This window comes from Procambarus clarkii, chromosome 18 (genome assembly GCF_040958095.1).
Source record: "Procambarus clarkii isolate CNS0578487 chromosome 18, FALCON_Pclarkii_2.0, whole genome shotgun sequence".
NCBI lineage: Eukaryota > Metazoa > Arthropoda > Malacostraca > Decapoda > Cambaridae > Procambarus > Procambarus clarkii.
In genome coordinates this window covers 27,629,412-27,656,682 of record NC_091167.1, presented here as the reverse complement: position 1 = coordinate 27,656,682, position 27,271 = coordinate 27,629,412, and the positions used below count along the sequence as shown (strand labels likewise).

Sequence of the window (27,271 nt, the reverse complement as noted above, 5' to 3'; positions counted from 1 at the left end):
CCGGGTGCCAATTCTTAACTGTAGCGTTTGTTTACCCAACAGTGAATGGGTACCTGGTTGTTAGATGATTTGGTGGATTGTATTCCGGGGAAAAAATTAGGATTAAGGGCCTCCCCGAAACGCTATGCATGCTAACCATTTCTGTTCTGGCCGGAAATCGAAATCTGATTCCCCAAGGCAGCTATTCCCGCTGCTGCAAGTCATATATATTTATCTTCAGATAATCCAAGGGCTATATATCCGTGTATGTCATTCCTCGGTCTACAAGTCGTAGACCGAGTGCCCATATATGGTGGATAACAACTTTCAATCCGACCTAACAGAAAAATAATATAAAAATAAAATTGTATTTCCAAAACAGTTTAGTTACCCATTATAAAGTTCGGAACGGAGCATTGTTTTGCCCGCGAGCACAGACTGTCCTCAGCAGTGAGGGTCGGTTAGTCAGTCAGTCAGTGTGCACAGAGCTTGTAAGGAGGGTGTTGATCGCTGCTCCATACCCCAGGTAATCCTGGCTACAAGTTATCCATTTACTCTATTATAGCAAATTTAAATGTTAATTCCTACACAACAACCACATAAAGACGGATTAAACTCTCCATCATCGCATGGCCGCTGATGATATCCTTTTGATTTAGGCTTCTGAGGACAGGTTTGGTGTGATATCAACCCCCAGATCTTTGTTATTTCAACCACTTGCGCTGGACGGTAGAGCGACGGTCTCACTTCATGCAGGTCGACGTTCAATCCCCGACCGTCCAAGTGGTTGAGTACCATTCCTTCTCCCCCCCCCCCGTCTCATTCCAAATCCTTATACACTTAAAATGTTTAGGTTGAAGTTTTAATGTTCAATTCTATATAGACAAGTTTTAAATATAAAGCATTTCTTTTTCAGTTTTATTGAACAATAGAGATTTTATACAAAATTTGAAAATATCATTTATCAAGTTTTATGTCCTCCATGTTCTATGGTGTTATCTTACGTCCTCCATGTTTTATGGTGTTGTCTTATGTCCTCCATGTTTTATGGTGTTGTCTTATGTCCTCCATGTTCTATGGTGTTGTCTTATGTTCTCCATGTTCTATGGTGCTGTCTTATGTCCTCCATGTTCTATGGTGCTGTCTTATGTCCTCCATGTTCTATGGTGCTGTCTTATGTCCTCCATGTTCTATGGTGTTGTCTTATGTCTTCCTACTGAATATTATTGAATCTGCTTTGTTACAAATTTCAAAGCCATATAACATGAATATTAGTAATGGCTTATGCACTTTGGATCCATTTTTAATGGATCAATTCAAAACGATCTTAACAAGAGAATTATTAGATAACTATTATCATAAGGGCATTACTTTTAGGAGCTGACATATGCTGGTCAATACACCTTTTGCAGTTTACTCAATTCGTATGTTTCATGTTTTTTTTTCCAATATACAAGTAACCTTTCTTTGCGTGCCTACATACAAACTGGAAAAATGTTCGATATTGCGAAATGACAGCAAGAGCGGTGAGAAATAATGTGAATATGAACGGATCCTTCTCTCCCACCTCTCTCTTTCCCCCCCTCCTCTCTTTCTCTCCCTCACACCCTCCCTCGCTATCTCTGCCCTTCCTATCACCAAGTTGTTAAGCCTTTAGTCTTAATTGGCTGAAAACAAATAAAGTAGAAAATATATTACAAGAGAAAAAGTCTGTGGGGTGAGTAATGTGCATTTTTTTCCCCCCAGAGGCGCACCATCGACAACCATGAGCGGTGACTATCCCCAAAAGGCAGTAGTCAAAGAGCAAGGTTTTAAACACTTGTCTTTAAACCCACTGCCGCTAAATGAGTCTTCTTTGAGAAATTTTGAAGCGAAGAAATCAGCACCATCTGGCGAGGGCGATGACAGGACTGCCCCTGGGAAGTGTCCGGACACTGGCGTGCAGCTGCAGACGGTGCTCGGGTCGGTAGGATCTGGTGAGCCCGACGGCATGACTGCCCCTGGGAAGTGTCCGGAAACTGGCGCGCAGCTGCAGAAGAGACTTGGGTCAGCAGGATCTGGTGAGCCTGACGGTGTGACTGCCCCTGGTAAGTTCCCGGAGACCTTCGTGCAGCTGAAGAGGGCACTCGGACTGGGAAACGGTGTGGGCTTCATCGTGGGCTATGTGATCGGGTCCGGCATCTTCGTGTCGCCCAAGACCGTGGTAGAGTACACGGGCAGCGTGGGCATGGCGCTGGTAGTGTGGGTGGTTTCGGGACTCGTCACTGTGGTGGATGGCCTCTGCTTCGCCGAGCTCGGTAGGTCCCTGACAATTAATATCGCAAATTTGTTTGGTAACAGGATAAACACACAATAGTAATAGAACTGTTTAAGTATTAAAGGCTTATTTTGCTATTTAAACAATTCTGAAATTAATGATGTCAGCATACTCAGGGAGAAGGAAGTCTCACTGAAGTCAGCTTGTGCAGCATCGCACACTTACTTGGCATATTAGGAACGGGATTGGCCTTAGTACAGACCCTTTCGGTATTTTATTCATTACCTACTCTGGTACCTTCCTCATTACAGTGACCTCTATGGTCCTTCTCACTAGACTATGAGTAGTGGAAAGTGTGCCATATTGCTGCAGCTTTGATTTTTCCGACTGCAGCGATATGGCAAACCTGTTTTTAGTTACCCCGGTGAGATTCGACTGCATCGATATGGCTCTATTTTTTTTTTCGTTACCCCCAGTGGGCCTGTAACTGAATGTACAATAGCGTCATCCCTAGTCTATTTTAAATCTCAACTTATCCAATTTATGCCCATTGTTTCGTGTTCTGTCTCGTGTTTATAGTATTAATAGGCTATTAGTATCCCCTCTTTGTCATGTCCATTCACTCCCACCCCTCTATCATGTCGCCCCTATTTCTTCGCCTTTCTTAAGAATGTAATTTAAGCTTTGTCAATCTTTCTTCAAGGGTCGTTTATTGAGCATAGGGAGACTTCAACAGGGGTTTCAGTAGTAATAACAAGTGCATGTGAATATACAATTTTTCATAAAACAGGCTACACCAACACTCAACTATTTTTATTTAATTACTCCTTCACTGCTAGTGCGGTGTGCGTCTCAAATTCGCTTAAAACATGCCTCCCACACCTTGCTGTAGCATATAACAAAAATAAATACTCATCCAGTACATATATATATGAACAGTCTCCGTGTTGTAGTGGTAAGACCTCGCCTGGCGTTCCGCGAGCGCTGTCATGGGTTCGTATCCTGGCCGGGGAGGATTTACTGGGCGCAATTCCTTAACTGTAGCCTCTGTTTAACGCAACAGTAAAATGTGTACTTGGATGAAAAAACAATTCTTCGTGGCAGGGGATCGTATTCCAGGGACCTGCCCAAAACGCTACGTTTACTAGTGGCTGTACAAGAATGTAACAACTCTTGTATATATCTCAAAAAAAAAAAAAAACTACAATGAGTAAAAGGTACCTCACATGTTTTGAAATAAAGCCTTTTGCAGTTACCGTCATTCTGATATTCTAATCCCTAATGCGGTGCGAGGCGCCAATGAGTGCAAGGCTTTTAGCCGACGTTCTAAATGCGGTTCCTAAGAGGTTCACACATTAGTGCAATCTGTTAATCGCTCTCAATACCTCAACTGTACTCTGTGTTTCATCACAGGTGATACTCTGATGCTCAAATATGTAAATATGCAACTTGCACAATTCACACAAATATAATTACAACATATGTACAATTAATACACAACTTGCACAAAATATAATCAATACACAACTAATCCAAATATGAACACATCTACTCAATTCCACAAATACACATACAAAACATGCACAATTAATATACAACTTGCACAAACACTACACAATTTGTAGGAATATAATTAATACATAATTGCAATCATCATACGACTTATGCAAAATACTGTACAGAATCTGCGCAATTAATACACAACTTGCACAAATATAATAATTGTGCTATTTGCACAGATACAATCACAACCAACTAGTTAAAAAATACACAATTTGAATTATATTTTTTTCTAGATATGTTTTGGTTATCATTTATAATATGCCGAGTTTAACCAACCCCCCAGAAGTAAGAATTTTACATGTATGAATGGCAAGTCTGACATCCTATGAGCTCAATATAAATACACATTTACCATAAATGTTTCAACATTATTAGTGCTAAACTATTCATCTAAAATATGTCCATTGTTTTTAATGTCTTATTAATATCCCCCTTTTTACATCCTCTTCAATCATGTTACCCATATTTATTTAGACAAACCCTCAAACAGCCGTAGTTATGTTAGGGACAGGCGAGGTTAGGTGAATTCAGTAAATTCTATGATAATTTTAAGCAAATTTACTATATCCTATTAAAAATACAACCAATTAGAACCTAAATTCATCTAAATCTATTAAAAATTATACTTATACTTTTGAAATTTAACCAAATTCAACCTAGCCAAAGCTAAACTAACTCAATATGAGCGTTCCATATCCTCACATACAAGCCTATGTCACCTCTTTCAATACATGAGTTAGCTATAGCTAGAACCCCAAAACGGTAAATTTACAACAAATTTTGAAGAATGTAACAACTCTTGTATATATCTCAAAAAAAAAGAAAAAGAATATGTTAGTTCATTACCCCCTAAGATATTATATATCCTATCCTACACAACCTCACCTAACCTGGCCTAGCATATCCAAAGCTAGATTTGATTAAAGTTGGGGAAATTTAAGCTATCCACTTAAATTCGACCTAATTTAAGACAATTTCTACCAAATATACCCAAAATGTTTTGTATCATAGCACATCCAAAGCCCATTTTTTACCCCCCTTTTTACCTATTCCATCTAAACTTCCAATATTCAGCATCCAGTCTTGGCACAACATTCACCATTCCCAAGACCATTTTCGTTAAGCTAGTGCTGTGTCCATCTAGCTATATCCAATTTTCCAGATTAGTTTACCATCAACAAACCTACCAAACCAGACCTAACCTAACCTATCCTAACACAGCATTATGTAAATTCATCCAAATTATCCCAATTTGTGTCAATTCTACTAAATGTTTCCTAATTGTATCAAACCAAAACACCCAAATTCTACTAAATGTACCTATGCACATCATATCCAGAGCACGAGTTGACTGTTAAGAGCTGTTAATGTCTATTCCCAACTGCCATTCCACCCTAGATTACAGCTAGTTTTGGTTATATATTATTATGTGAAGTGTGTTATTAATAGGTAATTTTTCCTCAAAATTAACTCAAATCAACCACCTCGGACCTAATTTCTGATATGACATATACTCATAAAAGTGATGTTTTTTGGATATGAACCTAACTACCCCGCACCTAACGTGCAGAAGTCTTAGACCTTTGTTGAACATTGTGTCCATATTCTTGGAAAAGTGAAGTTTTTGGATATGAACCTAACCACACTGTGTCTAACCTGCTTGGATCTTTGTTGAACATTGCAACCATATTCGTAGAAAAGTGATGTTTTGGATATGAACCTAACTACCCCTCGTCTATTAAACTTGGATTTATGTTCAATATTGCAGCTCTATAGTTGAATAAGTGTTTTGTTGTTTATGCATCAACCCAGCCGTCCAGGACCTAACCTCCCTTTATCTAACTTCAAATTTATCGTATTTATGGGGGAAAAAAGTGTTGTTTGTGCATCAACTCAATCACCCTGGACCTAACCTCTGATGCATGGATCTTGGTTCAATACTACATCCTATTCTTAGTAATTTTTTTGCTTTTCACATCAATACAACCATCCCTAATATAACCTCTATTACCTGGGGGGGAAGGGGGGGGGGGGTTAATGGAAAATATGTTAATAATGGGAATTTTCTCTATATAAGTTGAACTTAACCATCCTTAACCTAACCTTAGTCAGAAAGGGTTATGAATCATTAAACTATACAATTACCATTACTCTATTTTCCTTATCCTAAACTATTACCTCTAAATTATACTATATATTTAAGGTAGGACTATATTTTCACATATTAACCTATCATATCCCTAATTCACCCCTATAATTTTTAATTACTCTATACTATAATTTCGAGGCAGAGACAAATGGGCAGAGTTTCTTTCATCCTGATGTCCCTGTTACCAAGCAGTAAATAGGTACCTGGGAGTTAGACAGCTATTACAGGCTGCTTCCTGTGTGTGTGTGTGTGTGTGTACTCACCTAGTTGTACTCACCTAGTTGTGCTTGCGGGGGTTGAGCTCTGGCTCTTTGGTCCCACCTCTCAACCGTCAATCAACAGGTTCCTGAGCCTATTGGGCTCTATCATATCTACACTTGAAACTGTGTATGGAGTCAGCCTCCACCACATTACTTGCTAATGCATTCCATTTGTCAACCACTATGACTGTGTGTGTGTGTGTGTGTGTGTGTGTGTGAGTGCAAAAAAAGTTAGTTAGTAACAGTTGATTGATTGCCAGTTGAGAGGTGGGCAGAGCAGAGCTCAACCCCCACAAGCACAACTAGGTAAATACACACACACACATACATACACATACCCAGGAAGCAGCCCGTAGCAGCCGTCTAACTTCCAGTAACCTATGTACTGCTTGGTAAACAGTCGCATCAGGGTGAAAGAAACCCTGCCCATTTGTTTCCGCCTATGACTCCCAGGAATCGAAATCCGTCCATTAGGACTACGACCCCCAAACATTTTCTTCTCAGCTGCGAGGACCCCTAGTGTGTGGTGTGTGTGTGTGAAATCACCTAGTTGTACTTGCGGTGGTTGAGCTCTATCCTGTCAATTGTTCTGAGAATTTTGTAGGCAGTGATCATGTCTCTCCTTACTCTTCTGTCTTCCAATGTCGTGAGGTGCATTTCACACAGCATTTTCTCGCAACTCATGCTTCTTAATTTTGGGACTAGCACTGAGTGTGTGTGTGTGCATTCGCCTAGTTTTCACCTAGTTGTGTTTGCGGGGGTTGAGCTTTGCTCTTTCGGCCCGCCTCTCAACTGTCAATCAACTGTTTACTAACTACTTTTTTTCTCTCTCTCCACACCACACACACACACACCAGGAAGCAGCCCATGACAGCTGACTAACTCCCAGGTACCTATTTACTGCTAAGTAACAGGGGCATTCAGGGTGAAAGAAACTTTGCCCGTTTGTTTCTGCCTGGTGCGGGAATCGAACCCGCGCCACAGAATTACGAGTCCTGCGCGCTATCCACCAGGCTACCAGGCACCCCCTGTATGTCGGAGTGTGCGTGTCTGTGTGTTGTAATTTTATTTATGAAATGCAAAGGGGGGTTTGTTTACCTTTTATTTACCCCATTGTTTCCTTAACCAGTATTTGAGATCACACCAAGTACATCCTGGAATATTATATCCTCCTCTGCATAGTGTGCTGCACTTGAAGTTTAGTCAACAAGATATAGCTGTGTTCCCTGTCTCATGTTAACTCTTTAATGAATATAATATGCGATTTGGGTGTAGAAAATACCATCTCAGGTGGTCCTTCGGTTCGTATCTGGTGTACCTTCTCTTCGTATCTGAAATAATGAAGGACATCCTGAGACGGACTGAAGGACATCCTGAGACGGACTGAAGGACATCCTGAGACGGACTGAAGGCCCACCAGACGGACTGAAGGACCCACCAGATGGACTGAAGGACCCACCAGATGGACTGAAGGACCCACCAGACGGACTGTAGGACCCACCAGATGGACTGAAGGACCCACCAGACGGACTGAAGGACCCACCAGGCGGACTGAAGGACCCACCAGACGGACTGAAGGACCCACCAGACGGACTAAAGGACCCACCAGGCGGACTGAAGGACCCACCAGACGGACTAAAGGACCCACCAGACAGACTGAAGGACCCACCAGACGGACTGAAGGACCCACCAGACGGACTAAAGGACCCACCAGACAGACTGAAGGACCCACCAGGCGGACTGAAGGACCCACCAGACGGACTAAAGGACCACCAGAGACGGACTGATGAATCCCCCGAGATGGACCTAATGATCCTTCTTCTGGTTACGCAATGCTTGACTTAGTGTGGTTCTTGTGCTGGTCTGAATAAATGCAGCTCCATCAAAAAATCAAAAACAGCAATAGTGCGTTCGAAACATTTCTTAGACAGAGTTCACAAATCTCCAGTGTCGCTAGGCAGATAGCAACAGAATATTCATTACCGAGTTACAGCTACACATAGTCACACCCTATATATTTGTCATATCTCTGCACATTAACTCTTGCCTGCTTTCATATGATTTATGGCATCACATGATTGTGATGCCATAAATCCATTATGATTTATTATGATTTATTCGTAATTTCAAGGTGAAGAAAAGAAGTGAATTACTATAGAATGTATTACACTTATTTATACAATTTGCACAACGTTTCGAACCTCCATGGTTCATTCTCAAGTGAAAAGAATTTTCAGAGCTGGTTGATTTATACTCGCATTTGGTCAGGTGATAAGGTAGGGTGTCTTATCACCTGACCCAGTGAGGGTATAAATCAAACAGTTCTGAAAATTCTTTTCACTTGAGAATGAACCATGGAGGTTCCAAACGTTGTGCAAATTGTATAAATAAGTGTAATACATTTTATAGTAATTCACTTCCTTTCTTCACCTTGAAATGACGAAAATGAGTTTTGGAGAACTTCTCTTTCAGCTAAGCCCTGATGTTAAGAAAATAGTTAGAGGGATAGAAGACCTAAATCAGAAGATAGTAAATACAGAATATGCGGTCATATTCAATGAGACATGTTTAAAAGAAAACCTGCTGCCAATATGTGTATATATATATATATATATATATATATATATATATATATATATATATATATATATATATATATATATATATATATATATATATATATATATATATATATATATATATATATATATATATATATATCTTCAAATTGCAATAATCCAGAGATCCTACGTCTAGTATTTTCCTAAAATCAACAACCCTGACTCTAAACCTCTTTTCTGAATCTAAACGTATCCAATATATATCCACTGTTTGGTATTCTGTTTTGTGTTGACATACTTATCAAAATCATTATTCGTTTATTTGGTAATGATGACCAGCTCCTCTATAGCATCTGTTGTTATGATATTATCAGTTATGAAACTCTAGCATGTCACATGTTATTCTGGCGCCGACTTTATTTAACTTAACCAAATTACCTTGAACAGAACGTATTCGTCGTTGGCTGTTTGTACTCGTACAAGTGTTTACTGTGTTCGCTGAAGGTGGTAACTATCACCTGGCACACTATTCTCCATTACGTACATCAGTCAATAATAACTCCGTTCCTCTGTATTTGTTCAGGCACGACAATTCCCCGGAGTGGAGATTCTTACACTTACATATTGGAGGCGTTCGGTCCCATACCCGCCTTCATCGAACTCTGGACCAGCATCCTCATATCCAGTCCGAGTGCAAAAGCCATCTCCTCTCTCACCTTCGCCAGCTACCTCCTCCAGGCGTTACTCCCGGACTGTTCCTCGCCTCCCTACTATGCTGTGAAGCTCCTGGCCGCGGCCATGATCTGTAAGTCACGTGGAAGATGAAAACCTAAGTTGGAAATATCACGAGTCTTACCTCATCATGCTACCACTTCTGACCACAAATGGTTCACATTTGGTCACCGAGAGCTGTCGGGAATTGAGTTAAAGGTCCGATGACTTCCAATTCTTTTGAACAGTCAGTGTAGCCTAGTGGTAACAGTACTGGACATGCCAAGGTACGTGGAGCCCTGGCTGTCTGGGTTAGAATTCTTCAGGAGTGAGTTTTCTGATATATATATATATATATATATATATATATACACACACTTAACAAAAGAATAGGGGTGGTAGGAGAAGAAAATATCAAAGTGTTCAGTGAGGATCCACAAGGTCTTCTCTGAGTACTCTTTATTTTCTTCTCCGAGGCTATGGGTCCCTACACTTGCACCAGAGGTGGTACCCCTTCTATATATATATATATATATATATATATATATATATATATATATATATATATATATATATATATATATATATATATATATATATATATATATACAACCCGTTCTCGCAAATTCGTAAAGTCAATATTGACTTATTAACTACGTGCATAGGTGATATACTAAACAAAATAGATACCCTTAAAAAGATTCATAGAAAACACCGACCTTACCTAACCTTGTTAGTATCTTAAGAAAAGCATCTTATTGCTTCGTAATTACAATTATTACTTAACCTATACCTATTATAGGTTAGGTAATAATTGTAATTACGAAGCAATAAGATGCTTATCTTAACATACTAAGTAGGTTAGGTAAGGTCGGTGTTTTCTATGAATTTTTTTAAGGGTATCTATTATGTTAAGTATGTCACCTATGCACATATTTAATAAGTCAATATTGACTTATTAATATGTGGACCGGATTGATATATATATATATATATATATATATATATATATATATATATATATATATATATATATATATATATATATATATATATATATATACACATAGAGTATAGAAGTTAATTCCTCTTCTTGCTCCTCGTCAGGTATAATTGCGTATGTTAACTGCTTCGGCATCAAACTTGGAACCAGAGTACAGGACACCTTGGCAATGATAAAGGTGCGTCGTGACGGCCTTTGTTACTTACAAATGAACTTATTATAAACAATATAATTATATTGAAATTATATAAATTTTCCCATAAATGTATGACCAGGTGTTGGCGCTAATCATCATCATCGTGGGTGGAGTCCACCACCTGGCCAGGGGTCACGTGGAGTACTACCTCGACCCCATGAAGGGCACAGTGTGGGACGTCTCCTCCTTCGCCACCGCCTTCTACTCCACCCTCTACGCCTACAGCGGAATGTGAGTAATGGTTGGACGTGAGGATGAAGAGGGGGGTGAGGAAGGTCGAATTGTACACAAGAAAGTTTGACAAGACTCGTTTTCTGATAATCTAAACCCTATATATTGATAGATCAGGATTTACATATTAGGTTAGGTTAGGTTGTAACGGGGATGGGGAAAGGTAAAAGGTAGAACTGAGAGAAATAGGAAAGAGTAAGAACAACAGAGGTGAGGAAGAGAGAGATGAATTCACTGTCTCCCAGTGTACAACTGCTTGAGTATATAAGGAGGAACCAAAGGCTAAGCCCCTAAGCCACCCACCCCCCTCCGCTTCTGTGCCAGGTAAGTCCCCTACGGGCTCACCATAGCCCGTGCTATTTGGAACTTTCGTGCCGGGTAGCTGAATCTAAAACAACAACAACGGCTAAGCCCCTGTCGGGGTATTCATGCCCGTACCACCTCCAGGGTGGCTTAATTTTCATCAGTCATCGCTAAGCCCCACGGGCTATCAGAGATAGCCCCCAGCTATCTAGCTATCACACCAAGACAGGCTGTTCGTTTGATAGAAAGAAGACAGCCACCATCAGCAATTATCAGTTTACCACAGGGCAAGGTCACAAGTTCAAGTACGTTTGTCGAAACAAGAAAAAAATACATCCCAAAGGGATAGAGTAGCTTAGGCTATTTCTACCTCTCTATATAATAAGGTCACCAGACACGATCCGACCTCGCCCAACATATAAACTTTAGCGCCTCTCAGGTGTGACTTTACTATTGTCTAAGGAGCCGACTGCCTGGCGACACAGTTTCCTGGGTGAACTGATTCTGAATATATTGAATTGAAACCCATTTGCAGTGTTACAAGGTTAGCCTGTGCTAGGCTTCACTGGGTTAGTTTAAGTTGGCTTGGTAAGTTAGGTATCTTGGGTTAGTTTAGGCAACGTTACGTTAGCTTGGGCAAGGTTAAGTTACACTAGACTAGGTTGGGAGAGGTTACAAAGGTTTGGAAATCCGTTGGCGAACCATCACGTAGATGATGCGACTTGCATCCCTCATCACCAGGACAGAAGAGGAATATGGTGTTAATATTAGAATAGCAAGAATGATGTATTTAGCGTATATAAGGTCTCTGATAGACTATCATGCACCAGCTTTGGTCCTGCAGAATGGCAAAAGTATTGATAGACTGGAAAAAATGCAAAATGAAGCACTCAGAATTATACTTGGCTGTCCTATAACTACCAAAGTTCTCAACATGCGGAAAGAATTAAATATACTTAGCATTCGAGATAGAATATTTTAAATTAATCTTATGATGGGACTAAAGCTGCTGCGTGATAACAAAAACAACATTGTGTCAGTTGCACTGTTAGAACACATACGAAATGGAACTAGCGAGTCTAAATGGATTCAAAGAATTGCCACTCATATTAAAATGATGGGACTGCACGATGTATATACAGATGAAAGAGTACAGCACTTCCTTCCACCCTGGCAGATAGTACCTTTTGACATCCTGACCCCTGCATACCCCACCAAGAAACTAATCACAAGCAACCCTCATGCTCAGCTTGCTGCTAAATTAAGCACCATAGAGCACATTCACAATATACAAGCTGAAAACAACATTGCACAGACCATATACACTGACGGATCACTCAATACAGCTACAGGGAGGGCAGGAAGTGCTGTTATTGCTCATCAGCCCGATGGCAGCACAATTCAAAGAAATATCCGAATTAGTAACTGGGCGTCCACAATGCAGGCCGAGTTGGTAGCGATACTGGTAGCACTCGAAATTATTGACAACACTGAAGTAGACAGCTTAATTATTTCTGACTCCCTATCCTCACTACGAGCAATAAACAGTTTGAAATCAAGTAATAACGTGCTTGTCTTGGAAGCTAGACGTAGATATGTAAGAATACTTAGCAAGAGGGTAAATATAAAAATGTTGTGGATTCCTTCTCACATTGGCATGCAGGAACATGACAAAGTTGACGCCCTTGCTAAGGCTGCAGTAAATAAAGACAGTATTGAATGGAATCTTGAGTTATCAAATAGGTCCCTTAAAAGTGTCATTAGACGAGAACTCCTAGATGGATTTGAAGAAAGTAGAACAGTGCAAACTGGAACTAGTAGGTCCATTGTTCATCACAATGAAATGTGTGAAGTAAAACATGTGTATGGGGCAAGTAACAAAGTCAGTAGACTAACAGATGTTGTCACAGCTCGTATAAGACTTGGCTACAAGTATCTCTGGCAGTTCGGCTTGTATAGGGATCTAGATGAAGTAAAGTGTAAAGTGTGTGGACATAGGCAGGGACACACACTCGAACACTATATCTTGGATTGTTGTAAAATTGAGCCTTTTAGAGATAAATCTAAGCTCACTCTGTATGATATGGCAACCTATCTTATTACCATGGATAAATTACCTGAAATCCTTGCACTGTACCCACATTTTGCTTCCAGTAGATGAACGACATATGAGATTCAGAAACAAGTAGTGTATTGTGAGAACTAATAATAAACAGAAGCTCCCCTATGACTTTGTAATATCCCCATTGGCCAAACTATTATGTATTAACGATAAGACCTACCATTAATGTATGATGACTTACTGTAAAGATGTAGCTCTTGTAATAGCACTTTCTCTGTAACTAGCTGACATTGTATCTATAAGGTGTGAAGGATTGAAGAAATTGTTTATGTAATAATCTAAGATGAGATCTGATAAAGACCTTTTGTGCCCTCTGTAATGCTTTTGCGCTACCGCTCACAGGATGAGTATGGGGTGCACAATAAACTAGCCGCCTTCGGCGGCAACAATCAATAAGCGATTCATATACATAAGCGTTTCACACACAGTTCACTTTATAATTGCTAAAATGATAGTAGTTACAGAACTTTTCCACAAGCGTCTACAAGATGGGTATGGGGTGCATAATAAATGAACTAAACTAACTATTTATTTAATTAAACATATCAGTATATATTACGGGAACTAGACCCCGAAAAGTTCCCGTTGTGTACAATTAATTTTATAGTGTCAAAGAAAAAAAGAAAAAAAAATCAAGCTTAAACATTCCTAGACTTAGTATAGCACAATTAAATACTATATTGGGTTAAGAGAGCATGTATTAAGCAGACAATGTTTAGGTTAGGATAGGTTAGGTTAAGTTAGGTTAGGCTAGGTTAGGTTAGGTTAGGTTAGGTTAGGTTCTTTGGTTATACTTACGATTTAATAGAATGACATCTTCAGTAATAGTAGACGGGAATTTGTTGATGAATTTTTAACAGTACGTTTGACCAGAGATTTCCTTGCAGTACTATTATTTTAGGAGGATAGGCTGATGTACTGCTAGGTTAGCCTGCATCAGGCTAGGTTTGTTAGAGTTCCTTTAGGTTATCATAGGTTAGATCGGGTTACTTTAGTTTAAGATAAATTTTACTAGTTTAGATTGATTTAGGTTAAATTAGGTTATGCGGGGTTAGATTAGTGGAGGGTAATTTAGGTTGATGATGTTGCCTTAAAAACCCGTTTGTTGACCATTTTATGTATAATGTGACCTGTACACACCTTTCATGTAAACAGTTTGAAGGGTATTTTGATTCTATACATAAAGATTCAAAGCATGAATACTGACTGATGTTCTTCCAGAGGAAGTTTGAATGCGATAATCGGGGAACTGAAGGATCCATATAAGTAAGTAGAAAACCTTACTCCATCATTTATTCAACAAATTGAGATTTTTGAGCGTTTTAATTTTGTCTAGCCATATCTATCAGCAATAGGCTTCACCATATCTTGATTTAAATTTGAAAGCTGTTTTGTTTAAAAAAATAAAAACTTATTGCAAGGTATTTTCCCTTCAAGAGAGGGATGTCATATACACATTACCTACATATATATCATATATATATTCAATGATGGCATGTGCAATCTACTCTATATACATTCATACAGATACATTGATACCATGCACGATACACAACCTAACTGCATCCAAATGCAATTCATCTTCTGGTTTCGAGTATTTAATATGACTTATATGAGTTGGCAAGGCCATCAGTACCGAATAATTTAATCTGCTTCTTTCCAGGAACCTGCCAAGAGCGATCGCTATCTCATTATCAATAGTGACTACCGTTTATATATTGACCAATGTTGCTTACTACGCTGTGTTGACCCCTGCTGAGATCCTCTCCTCCAATGCTGTGGCTGTGGTGAGTGATATGGTTGTGGTGAGAACATTCAGGGATTTGGCTGTGGTGAGAACATCCAGGGATTTGGCTGTGGTGAGAACATTCAGGGATGTGGCTGTGGTGAGACCATCCAGGGATTTGGCTGTGGTGAGTGATGTGGCTGTGGTGAGTGATGTGGCTGTGATATTTGTGATGAGCCAATCACAAATCTCTAGATAACTCCCCAGTTGCTGTAAGAATGGTTTTGGTGTCGTGTGGCAATCACTTTACCCTGAGGCTCAAAGACCTCCTTTAATCCCTTGAACCACAGCTTGCTACCTCAAAAGCACACTGGTAGCAAAAACATTCTAAAAGAGAAACAATCATTCACTCTACTTATATGGTATATTAAGGACTTAAGAAAATTATCTAACTAATTATACATTATTTTAGGTCTCAACAGTAATCTAGGGCTGTTGTATATGTCATGTAATGCGTGGCTATTGTACGTATGTCCTTTAATGAGGGGGGCTTTTACGTGTATATTATTATATAACGCTGTTGTATATATCATGAATTCCAGTGCTCAAGTGAGTGTATATCTTGCGCCACAGGTCAATAGTATGAATCCCTTGCTTCAGCGCCCCGATGAGTGTATATCCTGTCTTATAACATTGTAATGAGTGTACGTCCAATTGTATATGTTTGTTAGCATGTGTATGTCTTATAGTATACTGTAGTTATCAGTGAATTTCATATATTATAACATTGTGAATATCTCCACTCTCACACTGATGGATATATATATATATATATATATATATATATATATATATATATATATATATATATATATATATATATATATATATATATATATATATATATATATATATATATATGTCGTACCTAGTAGCCAGAACGCACTTGTCAGCCTACTATGCAAGGCCAAATTTGCCTAATAAGCCAAGTTTTCCTGAATTAATATATTTTCCCAAATTTTTTTCTTATGAAAAGATAAATCTACCCATTTCATTATGTATGAGGTCAATTTTTTTTTATTGTAGTTAAAATTAACGTAGATATATGACCGAACCTAACCAACCCTACCTAACCTAACCTAACCTATCTTTATAGGTTAGGTTAGGTTAGGTAGCCAAAAAAGTTAGGTTAGGTTAGGTTGGGTAGGTTAGGTCGTCGAAAAACAATTAATTCATGAAAACTTGGCTTATTAGGCAAATCGGGCCTTGCATAGTAGGCTGAGAAGTGCGTTCTGGCTACTAGGTACGACATATATATATATATATATATATGCTGTCCCCATAATCCTTTCGCTTGTATTTTCATATATCTTCTGTATATAATCAATAGATCTCATCAAACAGTCACCATTTGCAGGATAATTTGTGATGTTCAAGTGCATTTTTTTTAGACCTTTGGAAGCAAGTTGGTTGGATGGCTGGGCTGGCTAATGGCCTTCTTCGTCGCCTGCTCTGTGGCCGGGGCCACCAATGCCGGGATGCTAAGCATCTCCCGCAGGATCTTCGTTGCTTCTCAAGAAGGCCATCTGCCGGAGTTCCTCGGTCTTATCAGTGTCAACCATTCCACCCCTATCATTGCGGTTGTGTCCTCAGTAGGTATAACCCTGTTTTGTTTGTGGTCATAAGTTTATATATATAAACTTTATACATTATATAAAGTATACTTTACTGACCAGCAAGTAGACTTTTCTGACCAGCAAGTAGACTTTTCTGACCAGCAAGTAGACTTTACTGACCAGCAAGTAGACTTTACTGACCAGCAAGTATACCTTACTGACCAACAAGTATAGTTTACTGACCAGCAAGTATACTGACCAGCAAGTATACTTTACTCCTGAATATATTCCAGGAAGGAAGAAAACTCTGTGTATAGTCACCGAGAAGTGGGATATGTGGTCAAAGATTGATAATTATAAGATCAGGAACTACCCTATAATATACATTATTATTAGGAACATTAAATCAGTTAAAATATATTTAATGCATTAATGGATCACGAGGGAACTATCATGCACTTAGCAACCACTGGAAATGAAACTATAATAGTCCTTAACTAGGCCTAAAGGCCAGCCAAACTACCTTAATGTTTTCTTATGGCGTGAACTGAAGACACTTCATGCAGGCACCTGTTAATATTTCACCACATCAGTACGTTGTGCATAATTAATTTGAATGATTAAAACAATAAGAATTATGTTACTGCAAGTGGACTGGTTCACAAAATCTGTCTCGATGTTGCTAACTTATTTCTTGACTAACTCTCTAATAGTTATTGGTATATAACTATAATGATTTGATTCAGATTACTGCAATAATGACGATTACTAGTAATATCTAGCATCTATCACTAGCCTCATTAACATAATATTAAAGAATTAATAATTATTTATCTTGGAGTAAATGTTATTATCTGATTACTATGCAAAAGATTAAGTAACAAGCTCGATAACTATTGTTTAACTTTGTTAAGACATGATAAGACTTTGCTAGCTCTGATGAAATATAATATATTCAGATAATAATATTTATGGATTAAGATAAACTACTAATTAATAATCACTAACCATAAATTGGGGCGTTTGCCCATGGCATAAACATCAACAGCTGTAAATAGAAACTATTAATGACACAATCACCTCTAATTGGTCAATCATGTAAAAGTGTACACTAATACATATTCCTAACAGTGATGTGAAGACCGGTGACGGAGTCTCCATTGCAAGACTCAACAATCACTCATGTTGTGATCTGGCACGATATTGTGATGGGTAGATTACAGCATTCGCTTTACAGGGTCAAGATAACAGATGATGTGGCGTTGACTGGATTGAGATTGATATGCTGTGGCGTTGACTGGATTGAGACTTCAGTCTTATGCTGTGTCGATGATGTGTTTACACTGTAGTATCACTCTGATCCCGCCCCATTCCAAACCCTTATACTGATCCCTTCCATGTGTTAAATAGTTGTAATTACGTGGTGCATTTTCCTGATAGGTCCTTCCCCCCCCCCCCCCTTTGCCCTCTGGCGGTTGTTAACGAGTGCACATCTTTGATATCTATATACACTCTTTTGTTATCATGTTCTACACCTTGATATGTGTGTATGCTATAGTATAACACTGATTATGTAATGTTTGTGTGGTGTTCGGCGCTGATTTTGTCCGCTACACAACACACGACCATTGTGTGTGACTGTTAACATGAGCGTTGAAGCTCGGGGGGCTTCAGGCGTCTGGCTCCGGCATCTGGCTCCGGCGTCTGACTCCGGCGTCTGCTTCAGGCGTCTGGCTCCGGCATCTGGCTCCGGCGTCTGACTCCGGCGTCTGCTTTAGGCGTCTGGCTCCGGCGTAAGGCTCCGGCGTCTAATTTAGAGAGCAACAATGTCGTCCGGTTAAGATTATTTTTCTCTGGTGAAAATGACTATTTTGAGATCAAGTTTACTTGTAGGATTAAGCTAATAGTGATTTGCAGATGCATAATGGCGACATGCCACTACGACTATATATCACTTGGAAGGGGTCAGGATAAGGATTTGGGATGGGACGGGGGGAGGGGGGAGATAGGCAAAGGAATGGTGGCCCAACCTCTTGGCCGGTCGGGACATTGAACGCCGACCTGCATGAAGCGAGACCGTCGTTCTACCGTCCAGCCCAAGTGGTTGCCGGCAACATCACAACTCCTGTAAGGACTAAGATTGATATGGAGATAAGGAAAAGGGCGCAAGGCAACGTTAACCTCCCTCATACGAAGATCCTCACTCACTTCCCTACACTCTCAGCACTCACAGAGCTCTAGTAGCACCTAAGGATTTGTTGGTGATCATGGCCTGTAAGCGACCGTTCCTGTAGTCCCACTCTGTAGCACCTTCTGATGACTGATGGGTAGTTGAAGAGGTGGTTGAGTAGTTAAAGTAGTGGTTGAGTAGTTGAGGTGGTTGTTTACTTGAAGAGGTGGTTGAATATTTGAAGTGGTGGTTGAATAGTTGAAGTAGTGGTTGAGTAGTTCACTAGCTCATGGTCACAGTAAAACACTTGCTAAAACACCTACCCAAAGAGGAGGTGTAAGGGTAGTTGAAGAAATAGATGATTAAGTAATATGGTGGTTAATTAGTTTAACTAGTGGTATGGCAGTTAAAGAAATGGATGATGAGTGGAAGAGGTGTTCGAATAGTTGAAATAGTGTTTGGGTAGTTAAATAGGTGGCAGAGTTGAATGCATGACTGACAATACATTCACAGAAGTAATTTGTAGGCTGGGGAGCCTCACTTGCCTATATCTCAACTTATGACTATTTGTATATCGGAGTGTATAAGAGTGTATATGTGTATATGTCGGAGTGTATACGTCGGAGTGTATAAGATTACAAATTAAATATAACTGTGAACGTATTACATACACACCGAGAGATGGTAAAGTTTATATACACATAGAGACATGGAAAGAGTAAGAGAACAGTTAATTAAAAATTGTGACATTATGCCTTTTCTGTCGTTGGTACAAAACGATTTCCAACGACAGAAAATCATCTGTTAATCATCAGTCAATGATTCTCGCAGATAATTAACCATTTTACCCTATTTCAAAACGTTCCAGATCTCTCAATTTGCAAAAGTTTGCAGTCTCTCTCTCATATTGGTTTTAAACATGGTAGGTACTACCTTATCAGTTTTGCAATGTTGCATACATATATAATGTTGATAGCCACTGCATGGAGCTCTCATCTGTTCTCCACCATTGTAGGTTGTCATTCCAATACTGATGCTCACGGTAGACAACGTGGGCTCTCTCGTCAACTACTTCAGCATCATCGGCATCATTGGTAAACTCACCGCCGTCCTGGGGCTCCTGTGGCTCAGGTACAAGGAGCCGGACAGACCCAGACCGATCAAGGTGAGTTGTGGACCAGGAGTATACAAGCCGGCAGCCGGACAGACCCAGACCGATCAAGGTGAGTTGTGGACCAGGAATATACAAGCCGGCAGCCGGACAGACCCAGACCGATCAAGGTGAGTTGTGGACCAGGAGTATACAAGCCGGCAGCCGGACAGACCCAGACCGATCAAGGTGAGTTGTGGACCAGGAGTAAACAAGCCGGCAGCCGGACAGACCCTGACCGATCAAGGTGAGTTGTGGACCAGCGGTATACAAGCTGGCAGCCGGACGTGTCAAGGAATAATGCTGCAGGACTCAGAGTTATTGTATGATATATTCACTCCATTCACTCCAAAATAACATTAACCACATCGGACGATCAGTGGTTAATGCCAGTGCTGGGCTGGGCAGACCGCATTTTCGTAGACAGTAAGAAAACAACTGATGCAGTTTCTTCTAAAAGGGAAGTGAATAAAATGGAAAGGCAAGTTGGGATAACTGACAAATCCCTTTGGTAAGTAAAAAAAAAGGGAAGCTGGCCATAAATCTCCACATGGCGGAGAGCTATGACCAGCGGGGTCCCCCTAGGCCCGGTCCTTGGCCCGTTGGTGTAATTAATTTATGTTCGAATGTCCTGCCAGATGAAGTCCGTTCGAACATGTCCATATTTGCAGGTGGCACAAAAGTAAGAGTAAAGAAAAACATAAATTGCTGCAGAGGGACCTTAACAAACTCCAGAAGTGGACATGGCTGTTAGACGTCAATCAACCCCAACAAGCGCAAGGTAATCAAGATCTGAAAAGACGGAAAGCTAGAATTTAAAAATGTGTTGCATAATAAGCCCCACGCCATTGTTTGAGTTAAGAATATCAGTATAGTGTGACGGTAAAAAATAGGTGTTATTGCAGTCTTCCCGAGGCCGTTGGAATGCCTGTCACAAAATTAAAAATTAAAGAAAAGAAAAGTTCAACTGCAAGTTGTCTTCACTGTGAGGTTAACTGTAGGAGAAAACATACGGAACAAAAATTTAAAAATACTTTACTTTAATAGAAATTACTTTAAACAAATTACAAAATATATAATATCCAGGCTTGGCTTTAATACAAAGTATGCAAAACAAACAAGATGAATAATCAAATTTACGTTGTTAAGGTGCAAAATAATATATGGTGCGGAGTACTGTGAGTCAAACTAAATAGCTCTGTTACCACACAGAGATGTGTCAACAGGTCTACTCAACGAGAGCACTCAGGAGTAATCTGAATCTTGGAGATGTTGTTGTTGTTAAATATTTGCTACTTGGAACAAACACTTCTAAGTAGCACAGGCTATGGTGAGCCCGTAGAATCTTGGAGAGCTTGGTAGCCCTATATATACAGAATATTAGCCGTGCAGAGGGCGCTGATGTCTTCTTTAAACTATGAACCTGCTCCTTTAACTGCTTGTTAAGGAGGGCGTGGCCTCCCAGCGACCCAGGTGCGAGGTGGGGTGACGGGCAGTGGGGGGAGCAGACTGGTGGTATTGTCTAGACGTCTGGAAGTTTTTTTTTTTTTTTTTTTTTTTTTTTACATGCAGAGCATGCAAATTAAATACAATAAAAATACAGAATACATAAAGGAAAACAATAGACCACCGGCCAGAAGGGCCGACAGCATAGCACAACAAAACAGCATAGCACAACAAAACACATACACAAGAAAAACATGAAAAATACAGCATACATCAAAGCATAAAACAGAATACAATGGCAATCCAACAATCACAGTACAAAACAACACCTCCAGAAAAGCAAAACATACAACAAGAGGCATAGCAGGAAACAGAACAGTGCAAACACAACACTGTCCAAACACGTACAACAGGTAAAGCAACATAAAATCAATACATTAATAAAAAAAAACACACACCAAGCCATCTGCCCCGTAAACAAAAGACGAGGCCAAAATAAACAATTACAATAAACACGCACACCTGAAAACAAATCAGGCATAAACACAACAACTAGCCTGAAGGACCAAGAATGCAACAACAAAGTACATCAAGAAACAAACTAATTAATACACAACCATACAAAGTCACAAAACACCGGCCTGAAGGGCCGACATCAAAAACACAAGAAAACAAAAGAAAAAATACAACAAAACATCACAACACCACACCAAACACACAGCAAGCACACAGACTACAAAAAGATCTCATACTTGTCCGGCCACTCATCCGCCGGGAAGCGAATACAATACGCCTCCCAAAGTAGCATAATGTCCTCCGAAACATGGTCACTATTGAGCGTACGAGGATCAGGCATTAACTCTGGCACACCTACAATAAAACACTTAGCCCGGCGAATCCAGATGGTAGAAGGGCACCACGGATCAGGACGCACACGGTCAACAATATCAAAACTCAACGGATGGTCAGCATCATTCGCCACTCCGGAGGCCAAGATGAGAGGGAGAGGCATCTTCCCATGAGGCCGGACACTGGGAGCCTCCTCAGCTGCCTCACAGGGCCCCTCGTCAACCACCGAACGTTGTATCTGCTGGGACCCCCCACGCTTGGCATCCTTTTTCAGCACCAGCTTGATGCCTCGGCTCGCACCAGGATCCACACCATCCACGCCCGTAGGAGCAACCACCTCCCACTGCGGAGAACCTTCTGCAGGAGAAAGAACAGGAGGTAAATGAGACGCACAATCATCAACAGCTGACACATGGACATCAGCCACCACCAGCGTCGTAGAGCACGAGGCACCCGGAATCGCCACACCATCTCCCGAAGCTCCACCCGCGTCGTAGTCCTCCATATCAGCCCAAGCAGTAGAAGAGCGCCTATAACGCTTTGGCACTGGCCGCACATCCTCACAGCCGGAGGCGGACCCAGAACCACGGCCCTCACGAACCGGGCGAACCAACGCCCGTCGCAGTACTGCAGCAGCCTCAACCACATGGGGAACCGGGCCGCACACAACAGGATGCTCCGCAGCCCCCCCAACACCCAGCACAGCCGGAACACCTGGCGAGGGTGCAGGACCAGGCGCAGCAGCAGGAGTCGAGGAAGACGCAGACGCACTCCGCTGAGGGACAACAAGCACTGAGGGCATGTCGGGTGACGCAGGAGGGGCCGCATCAGCAGCGACTGGGACCTGCTCCACTTCATCTCCGGAATCCACGCCCTGAGGGAGCGGCGGGAAATCCTCCTCCCGGAATAAGTTAACGGGTGCAGCAGGTGTCTCAGAGCACCCGGCAGCCTGATGCCCCAACTGGCCACACCGGAAACAAGTACGGGGCTGCCGGGCATAGTACACCCGAACGTAGTAGCCCAGCAGCCGGACAGAAGATGGGATATCCGACCGCAGGCGCATACCTAATGTACGGACGTTCGTCTGCTTCCCAGCATACTCCCCCGAGGACAGCTTGTTCACCCGCACACTGATGACTACACCATACCTCCCGAAGAAGCGCCGGAGAAGGTCTTCAGGGAACTCCAGGGGCGCACCGTGCACACTGACATATGTCAGGGCACCACTTCGGTCCGAGATCGTAACGGAGCCGGCGCCATCCGGCAACTGCAATGAACGCCCCTCGTTCCGCCGGAGGAAATCCCGATACTCCTCCTCCCCCACGAACTTGACAATCACCCGGTGGGCCGTAACAAGCTCAACGCCATACACAGCTTCCACCGGGACACGAAGCATGTCGCACATAACTAACTCAATGGCCGGATAACCAGCCTTACACGTGAATTCCAGGCCCACGGAATTTACCCGCAACACAGGAGGAACGGCCAGGCCCCCCATGTTAAAACGGTTACGTCAGCACGCAGCCAGCAGACGTCTGGAAGTAGTTGTTGTTGTTGTTCTTGGCTGCAGTTCTTGATTTACATAGACGTGAATGAGTAGAATAGGCGGTAAGGGAGCAGGCCGAATCTCTTACTAGAAATTTTACCATGACAATAGACATTTCTCCTCAAAAGGTGCCCACTCCCCTACCTTTTAAATACCTGTAAGATAACATAAACTTAAGGGTTGTGAGATGTAAGTAAACCCGTCGTTTGATAAGCTGTTTGCTTGAGACAGTTAAGTAAGTCCCAGCTGCCTCTGGGTACAAGTGACAGGATGAACAAGTCAGCGGAGGGGGGGGGGGGTGGAGGGGTGTGATGTACATGCTAGGTACATCAACCCCCCCACCCCCCACCCCCCCCCCCTCACCCCGCAACATCATCTTTTGATTGAACATGTGTGTTCCATCAATGGATGAGCGATGCTATCCAATAAAGTAGCCTCCGGAGCAAAATAATAAAAAGTATCGAACTAGAAAGAATTTATCTCATAAGGCAACGACAGAAATCGGAAAGAGAAAAATACTTTAGAGTGAATGTAATTCCATCACCAACGCTGGATATTTACATAAAGAAAATAACATCGCCTGCATATTACAAGCTGACAAACATAAGAGAGGTGTTTAGGAACCTAAACAAGGAAGTGTTCAAGCCAATTTTCAGAACCTATGTTAGGCAAATTGGGATCTAGGATGTGTTGTGGGTTGTGTCCTGGAAAGGTGGCGTTGGTGGCCCTCAAGAAGCCTAGCAAATTTCCTGTCCCAGACAATGAGGAGACATTCAACATCCTTAAACGAAGGAAACACCAAATTAATATATGCTAACAAAGTACAAGGCAGGCGACTGGAAGGAATAGACAAGGAGTGGAAGAGGACATCGGTGGAAATTAGAAACACGTTTGAGGTGAAATATAAGGAAATATTAGTATAATCAGTAGTCTAGACAAGTGGAGTGCATTGAGAGAGAGAGAATGCCTCAGATACCGTCATAATCCACGAGTTCTAAGCAAATACGACACAGTACTAGAAAGTTAAGAATTCTAAAATCTTCCCAAGTTAAAAAAAAAAAAAAGTAGCTTGGAGGAAAGGCTAAAATTTATTTAATTCCAGGAAGTCACAGAGATGGAAGTTCATTTTGATTTGCACGTTGGTTTAAATATCCAACATAAATAGTCAATTCCTGATGCAGTAGGTGCGAGACTTAGACGAAAACCAAGTGAAGATTAAGATGGGCTGAGGGGGGGAGGGGAGACTATATTTGTTACTTCTGTGAGGAGCGAGTATATGCATAGAACGATTTCCCCTGGTATTGGTATTTCTTTATTATGTAAGTTGGTGTAGTGAGAGAGATAGAGCATCTATGATGCCTGGCTGCTTACACCAACTTACATAAGAAAGAAATACCAATACCAGGGGATTCAGCTGGTAAGCTATAAAACAATGAAGCCACAAACACTGAGGTGTTCTTCATCATGCTGGCAGGTGTGGCTGGGGATACCAATCATGTCGGTGGTGGTGAATATCTTCCTCTTGACGTTCCCGTTGATCAGAAGACCTGTGGAGATCGCCGTGGCTCTGGCGGTCATGGCGTCCGGTCTGATGGTATACTTCTTCACCATTCACCGGGACACGAAGTCGGGATTCCTCGCCAAAATCAAAGGTCAGTTAAGTGTTCGTTGTGAGTCATAATGTCCTTATCAACAAAGGCAAAATGCTCATTTCCTGCTGCCACCAACCCTTTATTTAAGAATGAAAAGTCTTGCAATCTTTCCCGATTAACAAAGGCTAAATGCGCCTTAATTCAGCCTCCAACACCCTTGTTTATGAATGAAAACAGTTTACACACACACGACTCACAACTGTTGACACAACCCGTCCTCAGACAAAGTTAATCCCATCCAGCGGTCGACCCCAAACAGAAATAATAGATCGTGATAGAGGACATTAGACAATGAACGTTTATAAAGGCGGGATCCAAGAGCTAACAACTCGATCCTGCAGGAAAAAATAACAAAACACACACATACAAACAAGCAATTTTTACTTGTAGTGTTCTGGTTATATAAAAAAATATATTTTTTATTTCAGGTAAAATGACATTTATGTGTCAAGTGATATTCTTGTGCTCGCCAGAAGACAAATCCGAGTGAAACCCAGGAACTGCTGTAATGTTAACCCTAATGTCTGAATCGAAAATAATTCAAATTGATGGCTACAGATGACAGAATACAAGGCCTGTATACCTGTACCTGTGTACACAGAGTAGCACTTTCCCTTCTCTTAATAAAGTTCATTCACTTAAAGAATAACAACTTATAAAGTTCTAGATGGGATACCCGGTGGTGCCCGGGTCTCTCTTTCTCTCCTCAGAACGTTATCTTGAGATGATTTCGGGGCTTAGTGTACCCACGGCCCGGTCCTCGACCAGGCCTCCCTTTTGCTACACATCTCCTCAGGAAACAGCCCGTAGCAGTTGTCTAACTCCCAGGTACCTATTTACTGCTAGGTGAACAGGTGGATCACGATGAAAGAAACTCTGTCCAATTGATTCCCCCTCAGCCGGGGATCGAACCCGGAACCTTAGGACTACGAGTCCTTAGCGCTGTCCACTTAGCCGTCAGGCCCCCTTCCACTCACCCGTCAGGCCCCCCTTTTGCAACTGTAGAAGACTCTTCTTAAAGGCAATTGAAGGGACCAATCTCCAACCCGTCTATGACAGTCCCCAACCACCCATGTGTCATCCTGAAAAGTTGAGAGAGGCCACCCCCATGTGTCTGGCTTCCAACCTTGGACAGACATACCAATATTCAATTTTCTAGATAGAGATTTATTGTTAGATAGCTTTGTAAGATATGGTATATTTGCTTACTATGTTGTATTATACCATAATGATTATCAATAATGTTAACCAATAAAGTATAATCAACTTGAGCGATTTTCAATTAATTATATATTATTAAACATTCCTGTAATGGTTATGATTATCTATATATAATGCATCTATATAGTCATCTGTAATCATTCTTTATTCTTCTCTTTATATTGTGTAATAATATATTTTCTCATTTATAATAAATATTTTGAATGATTAAACATAATAATTTTAAATAATTTAAATTATCATGAACATCTAGGCAATATATAATCATAACCCAAAGCATTATTGTCAACATACTCGAAGCCTGTACTAAAGAGGCTTCGAGGCTTTCTGAGCCCCTGATGGTCGTGTGTACACAAACAGGTGGATGACGTCGCTGTGAATTGAAATTGAAATAAGTTTATTGATGTAAAATACACACAAAGGGATGAGGTAGCTCAAGCTATTCTCACCCCGTTCAGTACATCGTGTTAACACATAGACACACATCACAAACAATAAACATATTACCAAACATTCTGAGAGATAAACATCTACATTTCCTCCTAGGTTGCTGTGGGTTC

General features: G+C 41.0%; 1 protein-coding gene across 1 annotated transcript; it reads left to right on the top strand.

Annotated features, from left to right (window-relative positions):
- Nucleotides 1-465: 465 nt before the first annotated feature.
- On the top strand, nucleotides 466-26,759 carry LOC123754535 (Y+L amino acid transporter 2). Its single transcript, XM_045737010.2, has 11 exons — nucleotides 466-505; nucleotides 1,726-2,276; nucleotides 9,353-9,574; nucleotides 10,588-10,661; nucleotides 10,759-10,910; nucleotides 14,557-14,601; nucleotides 14,999-15,122; nucleotides 16,513-16,713; nucleotides 19,863-20,012; nucleotides 25,313-25,490; nucleotides 25,919-26,759. The coding sequence occupies exons 2-11, from the start codon at nucleotides 1,745-1,747 to the stop codon at nucleotides 25,978-25,980; spliced, it is 1,740 nt and encodes a 579-aa protein (XP_045592966.2). The 5' UTR covers nucleotides 466-505; nucleotides 1,726-1,744; the 3' UTR covers nucleotides 25,981-26,759.
- The last annotated feature ends 512 nt before the right edge of the window (nucleotides 26,760-27,271 follow it).